This window comes from Xyrauchen texanus, chromosome 37 (assembly GCF_025860055.1).
Source record: "Xyrauchen texanus isolate HMW12.3.18 chromosome 37, RBS_HiC_50CHRs, whole genome shotgun sequence".
Taxonomy (NCBI): domain Eukaryota; kingdom Metazoa; phylum Chordata; class Actinopteri; order Cypriniformes; family Catostomidae; genus Xyrauchen; species Xyrauchen texanus.
In genome coordinates this window covers 13,814,292-13,826,608 of record NC_068312.1, presented here as the reverse complement: position 1 = coordinate 13,826,608, position 12,317 = coordinate 13,814,292, and the positions used below count along the sequence as shown (strand labels likewise).

Below are 12,317 nucleotides of genomic sequence, written 5' to 3'. Positions count from 1 at the left end.
CTCCCTGGCTTTTATGGTGCATTGTGGGATTTTATTTTGGGAGCAAACATTTCAGTGCACTGGATGATTTTGCAATTGAGACTAAAAATGGCCACCTCACTGATCAGTCCCCTGACTACTGAACTAGAGAGCTGATTGAGATGCACCAAATGTTGTGTTGTGCCATATAGTTAATGAGATCAAGAAGGTACACTTTCTGAGTGATGATTGATCATAATGATGACACTGCTTCCAAGCAGAGTCTACTGAAGGAAAGAGGAACAACAAGAACAGGACAACAAGAGAACAAACCAGCACACACCACAACAATTGAATCCGTCTAACTGAGATGTACATCAACTGCAATAAAATAGATTAATAGATTAAGTCAAATCATTTTTATTTGCATAGTACCTTTCACAACAATTCATTAATAAGAAAATAAAACTGTAATATCCATGTCTTAGAGTCATCATTGTGTGGTTTGATAAAATACAATTGTGTACTGTGTTTAAAAATAAGTAATACAATAATAATTGTATTTATAACCCCAGTGAGCAAGCTGAAGGTGACTGTGGCAAGGAACACAAAACTCCAGAAGATGTTGGTTAATGGAGAAAAATAACCTTGGGAGAAACCAGACTCATTGTGGGGGTCAATTCCCCACTGACTAACATCATGAATATAGTGCCAATATTACTTATGTATAGTGCAAGCCATGTTTAAAAAGTATTAAACTAAGTAAGTGTTAAGGGTCAGTGTTTAAACAAAGATGTTTTATGAACTGTAAGATTAATGACTAATGTCATTGAAGTCCATCCTAGAATAACTGCAGAAGTTCACATACTGTAGATGCAATTGTCCTTGTTGGTTGGCTGATGAAGGGTTTTGTTGGCAATTAATTGAAAATCTACATATTCCATTTCAAGCATTCACAACAATCTCTTAATATGTCAGTGTGAGGATGCATAACAAATGAGGGTTATTTTGTTTTTCATATGCATGCGAAAGTTATTCATTGAGATTTAATGGAGATCTGTCTCTACACAGTGTCCTGAAAAAGGGACATTTCTTTTTTTGCTGAGTTTAGAGTAAATTACAATTCAATATGTTCATTACATTCACCTCAAATCGAATTTTTTTGCTGCGAGTCCAGTGAATTGGTCATAAACAGTAAGAGCTCTATGGATTTAGAACAAGGACTACAACGAGGTTTGCAACCATGAGCAAAATAGGTCGAGAAATGTAAATAATTCAGGATAAGGCTTGTGTTGGCTAAATTCTGACCTGTTCTATTTACTTCATTGGGTATGTGTTCCTAAACACACAGTCGAAAGAGCACAACAATGTTAAAACATGTGGACGGTAAGGATATATATGGGCTGTTTAAACAGGCTGACTCCGCGTGAGAGGAGATAAAGAGTTCAAACAGCTTGCTGGTGGTCACACTATTAGCAGGAAATCACTCGTATGCGGCAGCTCTGTCTAGATATGCTTGGATGTAGAGACGATGTTCTAATTTCATGCCCATCTGATGAAATCAGACAGAAATGCAATTGAATATGAAAGTTTACGAAGTCTGCATGTGAGCTGAGAATTTGCGAGTGTGATAATACGAGGGTGGCTCACTTTGAAAACGCCTCTCTATATAAACAAAAATCAGAGGTCAAATACATTTTATTGTAGGGAGAAAAACAACTGAAAACCATTTCATTAAGCATGAGCTACATTAAAGAGAAAAAAGTTTGTTATATTTTACAACACATACTCAAATGTGTTTGAGAATATTGCAGTTTATAACCACACATCATTTGAGGGAAATGGTTTAGTTCAATAAAATAATATATATATATATATATATATATATTTAAAAAAAAACTTTTAAAAGACAGCATTTTAAATTGCCCAGTTCATAATTAATGATGCCCTTTCATCCTACCAAGCATACAATTCATAATATTTCAACAAATTGTTCACAGATTCAAAAGGGTGTATTATACTCTCTCTAGTGAATTGTCATCAAAACAGATTCAAGAGGATATAGATCATTTCACGTACCTAATGAGCACTTTGAAATACTAAATGTAAACAGATAAAATGAGAGAGTGCAACAGTAGCAACAGTAATGTGGAGCAATATTGCCATGGAAGGCACAATTTGTAACTGCTGAAAAAGTGTGACTTGAACCCTTGTATACCTGTGTGTTAAAACACAAAGGACCCAAAACACAGAAACATAATGGGAGTGTTGATACGATTTTGCAAAGAAAACAAACGTCATTAGTTGTCAAAAACAGCAAAAAAAAACATTAAAAAAATGGTTTAGTCATTGCTGAATTTGGATCAAAATTACATCAAGCATAAAGCCCTCTACACCATGATACCATCATGAAGCTGAGGTATACATTTTTATGAATGTAAAGTGATGTCTAATGAGTCTGCATGTAAAATTAATGACATCAAGTAATTATAAAGCATTAATTATAAATGTATTTTTACAAGAGATTAGTGCAAATGTGATTTCATTCATATCCTCATGCAGATGACAAGGGTTGTTGTTTTTAAAAAGCACTGTGCAATTTTATGGTGTTTTCACACAAAAAAAACTATTCATTTACATTTGCACTAAAACATCTTCCTATTTAAGACGTGCATAATGAGATTGTGCAAATTCTCCTTGAGGACATTATTTATCTGATGTTTGTTTGCTGTGCTCCTGTCATAACCATTATACACGTAGAGTACTGAAGTGCTTGGAAATACAACGTATAATGCAAATTCATTAAAAACAAGCTAATGGTAAAGTAATGCCTAATAAAACATCTACAACAGACACAGACCCATAAAATGCCATATGTTTGGTACCAAAGTTACTAATTCATCAAACAGTAAAAAAAACTGCATTAAGCCATTTAAAAAATAAATAAAATAAAAATCAATAATAAAAAAAAAAGTACTGCCGTTTTAATTAAATGCGTATCTAAATGACTAATTCTCTGTATGTGCTACTTGCATAAAGGCACCATTTCAAATAACCAATCATACTTGCTGTTTTAGACATCAGTTAAACGCAGCCAATTCGTATTAATTAATAAAATGACTGACCTGAGATTCATCATACAGTGCAAATAGTGCCTGAACTGTATATTTAGTGAACAATAAAGGAAAATAATTAATTGTTAAAATAGTAGTATTGTTAAAAATATTTAAAAAGTACCACAACACATGCCCAAAAAGACACATTTAAATGAAAATGGACTAGATATGTAAGTGCAGCAGTACAGAATTTCCCAAGTGCAAACCACAATGAGAAATACCAGGTTCAATAAATATTCAAATCCAACCATTCAAAAGAATAACATTTTCAGTTATACAACTCACTGTAAATCATTGCAAGACCACCTTCAAAATAATGGTTCGTGAGTAAATAACAATTTGAAAAGACTCTGAACAAAAGTAAAAATACACACAAAAAAAAAAACAATCTCCAAATTGTTAAAGGGATAGTTCAGCCAAAAATGAAAATTATCTTATCATTTACACATCCTAATGCCATCCCAGATGTGTATGACTTTCTTTCTTCAGCAGAACACAAATGAAGATTTTTAAAAGAATATCTCAGCTCTGTAGGTCCATACAATGCAAGTGAATGGTTACCAGAACTCAGAAGGTCCAAAAATGACAAAAGGAGGCATAAAGATTATCCAAAAGACTCTAGTGTTAACTCCATGTCTTCTGAAGCAATATGATAGCTGTGGGTGAGAAAACGATACATTTTCTGTTTCTCACTCACACCTATCATATTGCTTCAGAAGGTATCAGTTTAACCACTGGAGTCTTATGGATTACTTTTATACTACCTTTTAGACCTTAACATTTCTGGTCACCATTCACTTGCCTTGTGAGGGCCAACAGAGCTGAAATATTCTTTTAAAGATATTTGTGTTTTGCAGAAGTCATACACATCTGGGATAGCATGAGGGTGAGAAAATTTTCATTTTCGAGTGAAATATCCCTTAAAAGTGTTATTTGAACTACACACTATAACAAACAAGCATTTCCCGATCGCTGATGGAGTGAACAAACCAAATTTTCCAACATCATTTTAAATAAAACAGTTTATGCAAAACCACTTGAGGTTTGTTTGTCTGTTTTCTCTCAAATTGTGAGTGTCTGAAATTGCTAGAAATTGAGAGTTAATGTAAACAGAAGGGGTTCATGTGTCAAATCAAATGTTTAAAATCCTACCTCTTTATTAAAGTCTTACAGGGAAAGTTTGCCCAAAAATGAAAATTATGTCATCATTTTCGTCCGCTAATTTTGTTCCAAACCCATGCAACTTTTTGCTTCGGTAGAATGCAAACGAAGATGTAAGGCAGAATGTTTGCCTTAGTCACAATCCACTTTTACTGTATGAACAAAAGATGGAATTAAACTGAATGGTGACTGAGGCTAACCTTCTGCCTAACATCTTCTTTTGCATTCTACAAAAGAAAGTCATATGGGTTTTGAACAACATTAGAGAAAATAATGGTGAACTATGGGCTATTTTCCATGATCTGATGTTGTGATGGGGTCATGAGTTGGTGAGAGAGGCCCTGTGGCTTCCAACTTTGGACTTCTGTTTGTCATACTTCACAGACACAATGAGGAAGAGGAGCAGCGTGACTCCCTGAATGGCAGCCAAGAGGAAGAAGTAGTAATTCAGTGTGCACTCATTGATGTTACCTACAGAGAGAAGGACAGAGGGAAAGAAAGGGACAGAACTGTTCAGCAAAAGATAACATCATTGTAAGACTTCACTACACCATATAATTTCAGTTGTCAACAGACATTAATTCCAGTGAAACAATTCTCTATACCAATTTTGATGCCATAAAAAAAAACAACCGAAAATGTGTTTAACACAAAACTATTGCATGTAGCTTTTAATCCCGAATAGCTTCAATACACAGTTCTTGATTTTTGACCAGTATGATCAGCTTGGTACCAAAGTTGGTGGATAATGTAGATCTGAACATTTGTGTGTGCATATGATGCATTAATATGTAAAAAAAAAAAAAAAGGAAAAGTGTATGCTCCTGCTTGTTGTATCCCTAAAGGCTAACAGACAATCTTCTCCCTTCATACTACCCTACAGCAGCAATGAACTCTAACTGATAGCATCTGTCTGCACTGGTAACCCATCTAACTCCCTGGCTTATTCAAGCAAAACCAAAACAAGCATTCCTTCAGCATCCAATCTCTCTCTCTCTCACTCTCATTTCCCCTCTCTCTTAAATGCTTCAGAGCAGATAGAGGGTTTACATCAATACATACAGGGGAACCATAAACAAAAAGCCACATCTTCACTGGATGGAGAAAGAGCTGGGAGTGAAGGCCTATAATTCACCATCTGAGGAGCTTAAGCAGAACACACTCGCTCCGATTCTGTCAGCATTCGAAACTCAAGCCCTTGGCCCTGCTCTAACGCTCCTGTTGTTTAAGCTTCTGAATGCTCAGGGCCATTATAGTCCTGGATGAGAAGTGCGTATTATTAAATTTAGCCCTCCATTTACGATGAATTCAGAACACAAACATGAACACACAAAATCAGTTCAAATATTTTTCCTGTATTGCAAATGATAAGTCTGAGCTTCTCTCAGAGCAGAGGAAAAAGCAGCTTAATATTTCTGATCTGTTCTGTAAGAGGTGGCCAAACCTCCTGGGTTGAGAACCATCAAAGAGAAACTGTAAATAAGAAGTTCTGCATAGGGAATGTCGGTAGTCTGGAAGGTTTCAGAGCAGTTAAAGCATGGCCCTGTGGCACTGCTTAGCATTACCTTTTACAAAGTCTAAAAAGGTTTATGCATACTGTAGGAATGCATTAGCATTTAAATAGATGTATTGAAATGTACACATATTGCTGAAATAGGGACATTGATTCAAGAATTTAACCACATAGTGAGGATTAGGGGGGACTATATGTAATAATTTAAGAATCAACTATTGGAAAAACCCATATTGGTTGACCATTATCCTAAAAATTGGATGTGCCCTCTTCAATGTCAATGGTGGTTATGGCCCTGCATGTTTTGGTTTTATGATCTGATTTGCTGAAGAGCATGAAATAGCATCTTCTACAAGCAGCCAATAGGAAGAAAGATAGATGAAAAAGGCTTGTAGACCCAAAGCTCAATTTGTGAAATGGAAGAATGGAAAGCAACTTGGATTCTACAAAAAATACTAAACCTCTTTATCAAGAGGCGTTGCTATCACACACCAGTAATTAGGAAAATCCAGAAGGCAGCTCTCTTGATTTGCCCTAATAATGGGTCATATATGTAGAAAAGGCCAAAAGACTTCAGAAACTCACAGAGACCCCGTTTCAAATGGCACACTTGATGTGGACTTTTTACTGTAATCTCTCATGCATGTCTGAAGTCCATGAGGTGACAGGATGTGCCATTTGGCATTTTATGATTCAATAGGTCTCACACAAATGTCCACTTATGGCACTTTTCCACTGCACGTTATGATTCGACTCGACTCTGCTGGCTTTACTTTTTTGAGCTTGCTTTTCCACTGCAGTTTAGTGCCACTTCAACGTGGGTGGGATTATAGGCTGATCGTCATAGTTGGGTCGCCTCTACTGCCGTGATATCATCTTAACCCTCTGGGGTCAATGGACACGCCGGCATTCCAGCGGAAACAACTTAAAATTGTCATTTTGAAGTATACAGAAAGACATTATTAGAGACTATAAAGGGTCTACTTTTATTTGTGTACACTCACAATAACAACAAAACCTTGTGCTTTTGTAAAATAAAGAAAATAAAAAGGGTGAGCTTTCAGCAGTCTCCGTGTGTGCGAGCATATTTCTGAAACACGTCACAAAAATTAACTGAAACTCTGCGAATACTTATCACACAAACCTGAAACATATGTCTAAAAGCTTAAAATGTCTACTTTTAAATAAAACAATTCAAATTGAAAACATATATTCTCCTGCAATGTAATCTGTATGAAACAAAAACATTTTTTACAATTTCTCCTGGCTCAGCTAATTATCCCTAATGTGATCACACCCACCAGCGGAGGGCGCTATTCATACAGTAATATGCTGAGGCGATCAATGCAAATGGTAAACGCCCACTACTATGCCTTAAAAACATCAAGTTTGTTCACTTTTCTGCGCGTTTGAAAGATAGCACGATAAACAAGTGAGGAAACTCCTGGATAGTGATGAAGAGTTAACATTTTTCTCAGAAGAACAGCAGGATTCTGATGAACGTTTTTATTTTGAAGAGAGACTTGATCCAGCCGAGGATACAATTTCGGACGAGTAAGTCATTTAGTTTTACTTACATTAGTTGACATGCTATTTTATATAAACATGTACATATTTTACTAGTGGGACTGTTTGCGGACTTGCCAGCCAGGATATAGAGTATTGAAATATGACTCTTAATAAGCAAGTTTTAGTTACATTTAAATGTAGTTTCGGCTAATGCAGGTTTTTAATGTAATGCATTTAAATTGTATGCTGTATGATATAAATATGATATGTAATATGATATAAAAATAATATGAATGTTTAGATTATATTTTAAGTAGTGTTTATGCAGCCTCATTATCATCAATGAAGCTTGTGCTTGCAAATATGTGTTCAGGTTAAATGAGTAAAATGCCCTTTAAATACGACCATATTAGAAAATCAGCATATTATAATGATTTCTGAAGGATCATGTGACACTGAAGACTGCAGTAATGATGCTGAAAATTCAGCTTTGATCACAAATTGCATTTTACAATATATTCAAATAGAAAACTAATCTTTTAAATTGTAAAAATAGTTCAAAATATCACTGTTTTTACTGTATTTTGGATTTAAAAAAAATGCAACCTTGGTGAGCAGAAGAGACTTCTTTTAACGGTAGTGTAGGTCTAAAATTAGTCATATTCTTTTAACTTAAAACTTGATCATTAAGTCTCTTTCTGTCACATTCTTTAGTGATAGGCCCAGGGGAGGGGGTCTTTGTCTCCTCAGGTGTGCATCACATAAATATCTGTGATAATTCACAGAATTTTCAAAAACCACGCATAAACGTTATTTTCTTAAAAATGCATACATGTTGCTCACATATTATTGTAGACCAGTTTGTGCTGAGTGTTAACAGTGTTATCAGACTTTAGCCATTAATATAGTTTTAAGCAACTGAAAAAAGCACAAATGTCAAGGCATGTCAAAATGTATCCAGGGCCCAAAACACCCTCAGAACCCAGAGGGATAAATGTGACACAAACACTGACCATAAACAATAACACGACCACTAGCTGTTAGCTACTCGCTCATTGTGCTGCATAAAGCAGTTGTTGCATGGTAATTTTACACAAGTGTAACAGTTAAATTGGCCTGGTTGTTTTAGAAGCAAGCTTTCCAGTAGCTGGTCAAAGTGAAGCTTTCAAGCAGAATATAGAGTTAATGTAACAAAATGTACCATCCTCCACTGTGTACTACAATAACGCTATGGCCGAGGCGTCTAGGGCACTCTCCCTCCCATTACTCACTGGGCTATTGCCATAGATAGCGTCCATTTGGTCGAACCACTTCCACTTTCTTCTGTTTGAACCACTCTGGCTGTTGTTCTCCTTGATGGTTCTATAGTCACTTTTAATGTATTTTTTTACTTTTTCCTACACTGTTGGTAGGTCTGGTGGTAGCTGTGTGCGGCCAAAAGCTTTGACACTTCCTGAGAGTCTTTTCAGTTTCGTTCATCGCTAACGAGAGGAACGTCTGCACCACGTTTATTGACCACAGCGTGGTTTTGTGCACAGCCATTTCATTTTACAATTTGAAAGTCGTGTGAACAAATTATACTGCTATCGCTGTTGCTAACTTTAAAACTAGCTGGTTGATGTTCTGTGTCGCAAATCCAGTGATGCTGGTAGTGCCGATTCTCTCTGACCAATCAGTGATCTGCAGGGACTTGACGTCACATTTAGTATCGATCGCATGGAACCTTGACCAAGGTGGTACTAAAAAAAAAGTACCAGGTACCATGTACTATCCACAGTGGAAAACCCACAAAAAGCAAGCAGAGTCGAGCTGTACCGTGCAGTAGAAAAGCCCCATTAAATGCCAATATGTGCCCTTTATGTGGCCTTATTTTAAATCAATACAGTCTATGTGGCATTATTTTTTAAAGTGAGGACTTACTGCAAGGGCTGAGGCAGGCATTTAGGATAGGTACCCAGTCTTGAATGCTCACCAGCTGGGCCAAAAAATGTTATAGAAGTCATGGCCTAGCAGTTTCCGCACATGCACTGAACATGTTGGGAGTACAAATTCACGCAGGAGATGCAGGTTTGAATCCAGCCAGCCTCATGTCCCAATCTGTGGCTAACTCTACCTATAATCTAACTATAATCCTAACCCCTAACCCAATCCAGAATTGTAAGGCAGTTCCATTAAAGATGGCTCACATGTCACCAGGCGTAACCAGTCATGAAAATGAAGATCCAACTTTTAGACAACAATCTCATGCAGAATGTTTGAATCCGGCCAACCTCATGTCCCGTTTTCATTCCCCTTTCAATCTCAGATCATATCCAATCTCCACTTCAGTATACATACAATAAAAGTGCCAAACAGTCTGGCAATGTTGTGGTTAAGAAGAACCTCTCAATCATTTTCTTTGCTCCTTTTATGTACTTTGCAACAGCAGGCGCTCCCCAATGAAAAGTGTTAAAAGCAAGCGTACAGTTTGACTGAGAGAGCAATAGAATTTGGGATCTCAATGCCTTCCAGCGAGGGGGAATAAATGCCCCTGCCTGTGAAAAATGCTGCATTTACAATACCCACATGCCAAAGTGCAGCTAAGAGCAAACCAACAATCAATACGCTCAAATGGGACCCATTCATGCCACAGGCCACTCCAACTCATGGAAATAATCAAAATAAAAAGTGTGTGCTATTGTTTTGAGTTTGTCCCACACCCCACCCACATGTTTTTTGTGCATAGTCGGGGTGATGTGGCTGTTCATCCTATTCTTCTGGAAGATTACATGATTTAACAGTGCGCTTGGCAGGATGTGGAGGTTCCAGTCACCTCCCTGAAAGGCAAGGCCATAAAGAATGCTCAGTCAAAGGACAGAGGGGGAGATATATCACGGCGACATGCTTGGGTGAGATTGCTCACACTTCCCTCAGGAAAGTGGCAGCTGAAGCAGCTTTGGATACATTTGTGCTGTAATGGAAAAATAACCATTACTGAAGCACAAATGCATGAGCCTCATGCATTTGTGCATGACGAATCTCAAACAGGACATGCAGTAAGCAAGCTAATACAAACAGAAGAATCACCACACCGAAATGCAAGGCTAAGACAAGAAGCAGAGAAAGAGACAGGAAGGCTAAAAAGGCAGAGAAAGAATGAGAACATTAAAGGATACAAATGTTGAGCAAAATCAAATCTTGCTGCAAAATGTTAAACATGAATTAACCTAATTACCTCATTGTGCACTGATTTTCATTAAAATATCAAAAACCTCCTTCCAGGGTCCAAAATGATCACTTGTCAAGCACCAATTGCAAATTAAAATTGGCTTTGCTGCATAAATAATACATTACTCACCAGTTGGCCAGAAACATTATTAGGAACTGCAACATTACGTGGTTAAAGTCTAATTGTAAGAATTATAATATGAGCCCTGCTGGTGTAAGAGATATGCATGATTCAAACAAAAGACATAAAAATGGTCTATTAATGAAAACATCCTCACCACTGAATGTGTGCCTAAAAACAATTCCACAAAACTTCTCAAATGTGGAATTGCCCTTGCAATAAACCACCAAAAAGCAAATATGAGAAACAAAATGACAAATGTTGGAGACCGTCTCATCTCATATAATATAAGATTCTGCAAATGTCACAATGACTGGTGCTACTGGACGTTAATATGCAAAGACAAAACTGTTGCAAATCCCATTATTTTTCCTTTGCGTTTTGATGTTACCACCTTTGGCAGGTGTGGCATAAAATAAATGTAAACGTGCCAAAAAGTTCATTCTGGACCCAGCTCCTTCCAAATTCAACAAATATAAATATTTTCAAGTGCCTCATTTAAGTCCCCATACACGGTTCAATGAATGACTACTGTAGCGTTACAGTCTACATGCCCTCATTTCACGTTACATTGCACATTCAGTCTTATACAGCCGCTACACCAAGATTACAGCAGGCACATGGAAGTCTCATTCTACAGGGGCCGACAACTGCATTTGTCTTGCTGCATGCCCTCTGCAGTCCATCATGTAACGATTTTATTAACCTTTCCTTGGCATGCCGTTCCATATGACACACATGCTGATCTTGATGTTCATTTATCAAATATCAGTATTTATCGCATGTGCTTCAAAGGGTATAACTGTCATATGTGAGGGCTCATCAGGAGTAATTGGAGAAGGTGGAAAATTAAAGATGTAGTACTAAAAGAGGTTGCAAGGGAATTAATTTTGCCCACACTGCATGTGTAAGGCAGTTCCATTAAAGGTGGCTCACGTATCATCAGGCATAAAAATGTATGCAAATGAAGATCCAACAAAGACCTTTTATCCACCCTTCAAAAAGTGGAAGAAGCAGGGAAACGAGAGAGAGAGAGAGAGAGAGAGAGAGAGAGAATATGAGGTCAGAAGAAGCGGCAAGGTAAGGGAGATAGATGCACAATTAAGGAATAGGAAAATAAAGAAAGGTTTGCAGAGAGGTGAACAGGGGAAAGTAATGATGCACTTATCCATGGGGAGGGGCAAAATAAGGGCATTTGCTAAAACATAAAATCTGCACCAATTAAAGCTGAATGGTCAATTTTCGAAGTTCATCACAAACATATACAGTACAAACTCACAGCCTAATACATATAAGAGAATTCTCATTTTATAAAACAGTAGATTGAGTGACGATGTAGTTGTAAATTAGACAACATACAGTATACATACACCTGTGACTGCACATTAATTTAATTCTAAAGATGATGTTACCATTTAAAAACAAAACATTCGGTGGTGGCACTTTCGGGTTCTTTTTGTACTCCTGAAAAGAACTGATTTCAAAGGGTGCTTTGTTCAAATTGAGCTGAAAATGGCCCAAAAGTGCTGTTGGTGGGGTTCAAACATGCAGGGTTCTTTAAAGTTCCATCATAATTGGTGGATCAGGACAAACTCAGGATTTGACATAATTTAATGGATCTCTGTCATTGATATGGGCTGCTACTCATTTGCCTAGCATTTTATGTTGGTGAAAGAAAAGAACAAACTCAAAACAGCAAATGGCTATTTTTTTATTTATTATTTTTGTAATT

The 12,317-nt window shown here is 36.9% G+C and overlaps 1 protein-coding gene across 2 annotated transcripts in view; it reads right to left on the bottom strand.

The window, feature by feature from the left end:
- Positions 1 to 375: 375 nt before the first annotated feature.
- Positions 376 to 12,317, bottom strand: part of LOC127631298 (solute carrier family 15 member 4-like) — a 64,113-nt gene continuing 52,171 nt past the window's right edge. For both annotated transcript variants that reach the window (XM_052109384.1, XM_052109383.1), the window contains one exon: positions 376 to 4,706. In XM_052109384.1, coding sequence (XP_051965344.1) covers positions 4,555 to 4,706 — 152 coding nt within the window. In that variant the 3' untranslated portion in view covers positions 376 to 4,554. The remainder of the gene's footprint in view (positions 4,707 to 12,317) is intronic.